This window comes from Acomys minous (assembly GCF_964271855.1).
Source record: "Acomys minous genome assembly, chromosome: 2".
NCBI lineage: Eukaryota > Metazoa > Chordata > Mammalia > Rodentia > Muridae > Acomys > Acomys minous.
The window spans coordinates 52,314,140-52,321,822 of record NC_140484.1 but is presented as its reverse complement, the minus strand read 5'-3'; the positions used below and the strand labels follow the sequence as shown (position 1 = coordinate 52,321,822).

Below are 7,683 nucleotides of genomic sequence, written 5' to 3'. Positions count from 1 at the left end.
TGGTGGTGCAGGCCTTTAATCCCAGCACTCAGGAGGCAGAGGCAGGCAGTTCTCTGTGAGTTCAAGGCCAGCCTGGTCTATAAAGTGAGTCTAGGATAGCCAGGACCGTTACACAGAGAAACCCTGTCTGGAAAAAACAAAACAAAACAAAAACCAAGGCCAGGCGTGGTGGCGCACGCCTTTAATCCCAGCACTCGGGAGGCAGAGGCAGGCGGATCGCTGTGAGTTCGACGCCAGCCTGGTCTACAAAGTGAGTCCAGGACAGCCAAGGCTACACAGAGAGACTCTGTCTCGAAAAACCAAAACAAAAAACAAAAAACAGAAAACAAAAAACAAAAAACCAAGAATCAACAAGCCCGGCTGAAGAGATGGCTCAGAGGTTAAGAGCACTGACTGCTCCTCCAGAGGTCCTGAGTTCAATTCCCAGCAATCATAGGCAGCTCACACCCATCTATAATGAGATCTGGTGCCCTCTTCTGGCCTGCAGGCAGACATGCAGGCAGAACACTATACTTAATATAAATAAATAAATCTTAAACAAACAAACAAACAAACAAACAATTAGAAGGAGCAGGCCCAGAAGAGCTCCTGGGAGTTTGGCTCAGAGGACAGTCCCATACAAGAACATGTACGGGCAGGGGCAGAAGAAAACCTGGGGCGTCATCCACCTGTGCATGCATATATATGTGTGTGTGTGTGTGTGTGTGTATGTGTGTTGTGTGTGTGTATATGTGTGTATGTGTGTGCATTGTGTGTATATGTGTGTTGTATGTGTATGTATGTGGTTGCACAGGTGTCATCACAGTGAGTGCCACATACATACCTCTAATTTTTTTTTATTATTTATTATTTTTTTATTTGGGTGCTAGAGATTGAACTTACATCATCAAGCTTGCAAGGCAAGTGCTTTACCATCCCCACTTAGCAGGGCTTGGCAGTGCATGTCTTTACTCCCAGCACATGGGAGGCAGAGGCAGGTGGCGCTCTGTGAGTTTGAAGCCAGCTTGGTCTATATAGTGAGTTCCTGGACAGCCAGAGATACATATGTGGTGAGGCCCTGTCTTGAAAACAAACAAAAACAGAACTGTCTCAAAGACTTTTTAAAAATTCCTTCATATGTACTTTGCACACTCCACACACATGCACAGATGTCTGTGGCAAGGCTTTATTTTAACAGCTTTAATTGCAAGGAGTCAGACAAGTTGTTCCCGGTAACATCTCCACCACCAATGAGCTGAGGATAATTCCGGCCTCCCTGCTCCAAAACCAGTGGATATTTTTTTTAATCCAAGCAATTTATGGAAATTTCCCTTTTAGTAACAAAAGCCCTCCTTCCCCGTCCCTCTTCAAGTGTGCCCAAGGCTCACATAGCGTTCATCTCGCGTTATGGTCCGTTTCTTTATTCCCACATGCATTTTTTACACTTTGTCGAATTCTCCTGCTTTCAGTTCTGGTGCTATCCCTGGCACCCCTGGAACACAGTGTTTAAGTGACTTAAGGTACGATCCCACCCTATGTTCACTGTTTTGTTATGGATGTCTTTAAATATCACTATTGCCAAATCCATGGGGGGTGGGGAGGTCACGGACTCGGACTCAAGTTCTCTGTTTCCAAGAATGACCTTGAACTTCACAACTTCCTCCTGATTATAGACGTGCCTTGCCGTACTAGGTTTATTCCATGCCTGGGGTGGAACACAAGGGCTTTTTGCATGTTAGGCAAGCATTTTATTCACTGAGCTACATCCTTGGGTCCTACAATACGTTAATAGTACTGACCATCTCGTGAATGACAATAGAGGCCTCAAAGGAGAGATCATGCCGCGAAGCCAGGTTCCGGCACCTTTTGCCTGGGTTCACGTTTAGAGCCGTATGTCAGCTTCTCTTTCCTTACTGTGGAACAGGACAGCACTTACTTCATAGGTCCGCCATGATTAAAGGGATCTGGCTTTTCCTGCGTACAGTAGAATAACGATGGGATAAATGGTGGGTTTTGTTTATCTAGTTTTATTCTCAGCTTACTTAGTGTCTTCTCCCCCGCACCCCATCCCACGTGCTCCACGTGCCTTGCGTAAATAAGCGAGCGCGCAGGCGCCAGGAATCGGTGCTCATTGGCCGCCCCAGCGCTGCCCAGGGCTCTAGGGAGACACACTGTGGTCACTGATCTCAGGCCCCGCCCCAGGTCGGTTGATGGGCGAGTTTGTGGGTCGGTGAGTCCGGGTCGAGCAACTTCGCCCTCGCCATGGCGCCCCTGCTGCAGGCTCTGTGGTTACTGTTGCTGCTCCAGACCGCGGCCCTGGTGCCGATCAAGCCCCAGACAGACGACGAGCAGGCCTGGGACCTATCGTCCCCGGAGCTGCTGCCGCTCGCCCGCTTTGCGCTGGATACGTACAATTACGGCCGTGCTGCGGGGATGAGGGCCGAGCTGGGGGCCATACGCGGCAGCGCCCGCCGGGTGAGGACGCACCGGGAGCGGGCGCGGGGCCTGGGCCCAGCAATGGTGCAATGTGGAATTTGGCTTAAATTTGGGGTGATGCCCTGGGTGGTGGAGGGAAGGACGTGTGCAGGCTAAGACCTGGTAGGGAGGCACAGATGGGTAATGGGCTCTCAGGAGCAAAGGAGGGGATGGCTCTGCCAGCCTCCCCTTCCCCTCCATCCAGGCCGGCAGGGGTTCTCTGTTCTCCCTTCGAGCCACAATGGAGGAGCCACCTTGCAATGATCCCCTGGTCTGCCCGTTCCCTGTGACTAAGAAAACCATGGTGAGTATTGGAGTTCCAGCTATTGTTGGCCCTAGGCTAGCAAGCAATCCGAATGAAATGGGTCCTGTCAAGAGGCAGTGGGTTCCCCGCCCCTGCGTTACTAGTAAGAGACAGAGATGCTCTGAAAGAGCTGGTATTTGGGTGCTGGGTGTCTGCTGCTGCTGCTGGCCAGTGAGCGCCTCCTCCTTCCTCCAAGTTAAGGATTGCTTTCCACGTGACCCTCCTTTGAGGAGCTTCTAGATGATCTTGTGAGGGCCTTGTTCCACGCTGTCCCCAGACTGTCTTCCTTTTCTCCCTCCAGCTCTGCAGTTTTGAAGTCCTGGCTGACCTAGGAAAACACGTGCTGCTGTGGAGAGACTGCGGCCCGCTGAATGCCAAGGGTACAGGTTCTGGGATAGCTCAAGGAGACCAGGATATCCCCGACCATGTTGATTCCGAATCCAGCCTTGATTGGTTCTCTGTTCCAACCCTATCCAGAGTATAGAAATGAGACTCAGAGATCGTTCCTTCCGATGTTGGACAAGGATCCCCTGCCCCAGGTGAGGAGCCTGTGTCTGGGGGAGCCAAACTGCCTTATTCCTCCTTTTCCTTTACCCTCAAGGGGGTAGCCTGGGCTTAGGCTGAACTCCTTGTAAACAATCACCCTTTTGCCTTCTCAGGGCTTTTCTGTGAAGATGGCTGCACTCTTTAAGGACTTCATGACTGCCTATAACAAGACTTACAAATCAAGGGAAGGTAGGACCCAGCCTTGTCTGTACCTGTCCCAGTCAGACCCCGGCCTTCTCCTATCATGTCACCTTGATATTGAGGCGATAAAGAACACAGGGACCGCCGGGCGTGGTGGCGCACACCTTTAAGCCCAGTGCTTGGGGAGGCAGAGGCAGGTGGATCGATGTGAGTTTGAGGCCAGCCTGGTCTACAAAGCCATTCCAGGACAGCCAGGGCTACACAGAGAAACCCTGTTTTGAAAAGCAAAAATAATTAATTAAAAAACAAAACAAAACAAGAACACAAGGACCTTGTGTTGCCTCCTTCCATTTTATCTTCCTAGCCGGAAGCCATGGGCTTCATCCCTCCAGGGAGGGTGGGGTGAGGGTTAGACCAGATTTTCCCTGTCATCGTGGCCTTTCCTGGGTGACACCCTTAGCTCTCATATTGGTTACTCCTTTTATAGTCAATAAGTCATTTCTCAATTTCACATGATTATATAATTGTATCATTTTCCCCATTATCCTCTCTTTTTGCCTTTCTCTTTCTATCAAACTGCTTCTTCCCAACAAGGCCCCCAAAGTGGGCCACGCCTCTCGCTTTGTCACTTTGAAGTCGGCTTTCCCCCATATCTTATTCTACCCACCCCAGGGATCTGTCCTTACAAACAGCTTGAGGGACTAAGGCAGGGACTCAGTAAAGTCCTTGCCTTGGAAGTGTGAAGACCTGAGTTCAATCCCCAGAACCTACCAGAGAAGCTAGACACCGTGGCCTGGACTTGTAACTGCAGCCGTGGGGAAAAGGGAGGCCGAATTAGGCGGGTGAATCCCAGCTAGCCTAGCCTACTTAAGTTCCAAGCCAATAGCTTCAGGCTCAGTCCAGAGTCTTACCTCTCACCTGGAAAAACGTTGCCTGCCAACCCCACTGACCTCTCCTTTTCTGATCTGCTTGGGTTCAAGCCTCTCCCCTTCTCTTTGGTCCCCAGAAGCCCAGTGGCGTTTTACTATCTTTGCCAGAAACATGATACGAGCACAGAAGATTCAGGCCCTGGATCGTGGCACAGCGCAGTATGGGGTCACCAAGTTCAGTGACCTCACAGGTGGGCATGGTGACCGGAGCCCACACAGAGCTTGTGCCCCTCAAGCGTCTCATGGGGTCTGGCTTAAAATGCTCGTCCTTCTCTGCCCTGCCCACTTCTGCCTACAGAGAAGGAGTTCCAAACCGTCTTCCTGAATCCCCTCTTAGAAAAGGAACCCGGCAGGCAGATGCGTCTAGCCAAGTCCATAAATGATCCCGCCCCACCTGAATGGGACTGGAGGAGGAAAGGGGCTGTCACCAAAGTGAAGGACCAGGTTGGAGTCCCAGACGTGGGGGTGGGAAGGGGGACTGTGCACGGGACCTGAGAAAGTGGTGGAACCCTGACCATGTCCGTTGTCTTACAGGGCATGTGTGGCTCCTGTTGGGCCTTCTCTGTCACAGGCAACGTGGAGGGCCAGTGGTTCCTAAAGCGTGGGACTCTGCTCTCCCTGTCAGAACAGGGTGAGCATCCTGTTCCAGCCCCCAGTCCCCAGGCCGGCCCCCTCCAGAGAGCCCCTGGCAACCAGCCTTCTGTCTCCTAGAGCTCTTGGATTGTGACAAGATGGACAAGGCCTGCATGGGTGGATTGCCCTCTAGTGCCTACACAGCCATAAAGAATTTGGGTATGCATTGATTTGGCCAGGAGGGGCAGCAGATACCACCTGTTTGCAAGAGGGAAAGATCTGGGCACGGGAGTTCACATAGAACTGGGCCCTGGTCTTTACGCTGACCCTTTTCGGCTGAAGACCTACAGCAAGTCCGTTTTGTCAGAGCCTCAGTTATGTTACAAATGTCCACTTTGTCTATTGGAGACACAGTCACATCTCCAGTGTCAAGTGAGAATAGTTGTAAGATTCTGATGCATGGCCGGGCGTGGTGGCACACGCCTTTAATCCCAGCACTCGGGAGGCAGAGGCAGGTGGATCCCCGTGAGTTCGAGGCCAGCCTGGTCTACAAGGTAAGTCCAGGACAGCCAGGGCTATTATACAGAGAAACCCTGTCTTGAAAAACAAAAACAAACAAACAAACAAACAAAAGGTTCTGATGCATGACACGGGACCCAGTGAATCTTGGTGTTTTCACTTCCTGGAAGTCTGTGTATAATAAGAACTCATTGTAGAAAAGAAAGAAGAAGAAGAAAAAAAAATAGTTGCCAAACTAGACAACAACACCTCTCTCTCCTGAGGGGGGAGGTATTAAATTCAGTCATAGGCTGCAGGGGTAAGTGGACGGTGAGCTAAAGGACTGAGGTGCTTAGAAAGAAACTAGTCCAAGAGCCTGGCAAGGGTCCGAGCTACATGAGCAGTAGACTGTCAGAGTAGGACAAACAGCAAAGGGCAAAAGTGCCGGGCAGCCTGGGATGAGACCTCAGCAAGGAGGCAGAGACGGGAGTGGAGTCCTGTCCTTGCTGGTTCGTGTCGCTCCTTTCTCCCCCACACCTTTCATCTTAGATGTGTCATCTCTAGTCTGAGGAGATTTCCTCAGAGAGGTGCCGGGGGCCCTGGGGCTATGTAAGGAACACGTGACCTCATGTCTGTGGGATGTTTGGCGCTCTTCTGTCTGGGAGAGCGTGAGTGAGTGATAAACAGGAGGCTGCTCATTCCCCAGGAGGGCTGGAGACGGAGGATGACTACAGCTACCAGGGCCATGTTCAGGCCTGCAACTTCTCGGCACAGATGGCAAAAGTCTACATCAACGATTCGGTGCAGCTGAGCCGGAACGAGAATGGTGAGTGGGGTGTTGGGGGAGGGGGTCCAGGTCGATGCTGCCGGGCCTAGGTACCACTGACACTGCCTTCTCCTCTCAGAGTTGGCAGCCTGGCTGGCCCAGAAAGGACCCATCTCAGTTGCCATCAACGCCTTTGGCATGCAGGTGAGGCCCTCGGCCTCTCCTCCCCTTCCCCATCTTTTGTCTGTAGCCCCCCTCACTTCTCCTTTGAGCTGGCGCCCTGCTCCCCGTTTTCTTCTCAGTTCTACCGCCATGGGATCGCTCACCCGCTCCGGCCCCTCTGCAGTCGTTGGTTCATCGACCATGCCGTGTTGCTGGTGGGCTATGGCAACCGTGAGTTCCACTGGCTTCCCTGCTTTCCTCCCGACTACCCCAGGCCACAGTCAGGGGCTGGGCAGTAGCTTCTTGGGCCTTTTTGAGGGGGACATCTGGGTAACGCCTAGGAACCTTGTCCTGAACCCTAGACACAGAACACCCGTGCCCTTTGTAGGCAGGAAAGCTGGGGCTGTGGGAGGTTAAAGGATTCCTCTAGAGGCAATTGGACAAGTGTTCTCTCCACGGCTCAAAGGTGCCCGCAGTCTCTATGAGGATGGTAGGTGGGCCTCACTGGCTCCTTATTGTTTTCCTTGTTCCTATTACACTGTAGGCCCCCTGAAGCTATCTGAAGGGTGCAGTGTGTTAGTCTCTGAGTGAAGGACCACTGACCCCTTGTATTCCATGTTGTTCCCCAGGCTCCAGCATTCCTTACTGGGCCATCAAGAACAGCTGGGGCAGTGACTGGGGCGAGGAGGTGAGTTTTGCCTGGTTGGCCCCTCACCCTCCAGCCTCACCTCACCCAAGCACCCTAACCAAGCCCCGCTGTCCCTCAGGGTTACTACTACTTGCATCGCGGGTCCGGAGCCTGTGGTGTGAACACCATGGCCAGCTCGGCAGTGGTGGACTGAGGGACTTGCTGGCACAGGACCTGATGCTGACCACAAGTGGCCCCTTTCTTAGCCTGACTCATGGCCCAGGCTGCTCCTCAGGAGGCATAGCTGGCTGAGGGACAGGAACTTTGTACCTCAGGGTGAGCAGTGGGCGCTGGGCCCCTTCTTCCCTTCCTCCCTCCCTCTTCAGCCCACCTGAGTTGTGGTAGCGAGGAGGGCCTGAAGTGCAGCAGGCTTTCACGAGAGCCAGCGCTGGGACAAGAACCCTGGGCTTGGGTAAGATGCGGGGGTGAAAATGTTCTCATCATAAACCTAGATTTGTCCTCATCAGGCTCTGGCTTCGCGCCTTGGTTTTCCTTAGTCCGACGGTGTACATTTTCTGGCCCCCTTCCACATCCGGGAAATTTGTAACCAGCCTTCTCTAAGAGCAATAAAGAGGTGTCCTGCTCCCGGTGTGAGTGCTTAGTCTCTGAGGGAGAAGATGGG

At 52.6% G+C, this 7,683-nt stretch overlaps 1 protein-coding gene and 1 long non-coding RNA gene across 2 annotated transcripts; one reads left to right on the top strand and one right to left on the bottom strand.

Annotated features, from left to right (window-relative positions):
* Window positions 1–872: 872 nt before the first annotated feature.
* LOC311583378 lies at window positions 873–2,011 on the bottom strand. Its single transcript, XR_014774481.1, has 3 exons — window positions 1,894–2,011; window positions 1,368–1,471; window positions 873–1,061 (listed from the first exon to the last, which is right to left on the bottom strand). It is a non-coding gene; the product is annotated as an uncharacterized lncRNA (long non-coding RNA).
* A 126-nt stretch (window positions 2,012–2,137) lies between these two features.
* CTSF (cathepsin F) lies at window positions 2,138–7,645 on the top strand. The gene is made up of 14 exons (XM_084756912.1): window positions 2,138–2,454; window positions 2,660–2,758; window positions 3,060–3,138; window positions 3,236–3,297; window positions 3,418–3,493; window positions 4,452–4,565; window positions 4,673–4,818; window positions 4,909–5,005; window positions 5,086–5,166; window positions 6,152–6,271; window positions 6,351–6,415; window positions 6,514–6,604; window positions 7,003–7,061; window positions 7,141–7,645. The coding sequence occupies exons 1-14, from the start codon at window positions 2,242–2,244 to the stop codon at window positions 7,213–7,215; spliced, it is 1,377 nt and encodes a 458-aa protein (XP_084613038.1). The 5' UTR covers window positions 2,138–2,241; the 3' UTR covers window positions 7,216–7,645.
* Window positions 7,646–7,683: the final 38 nt, after the last annotated feature.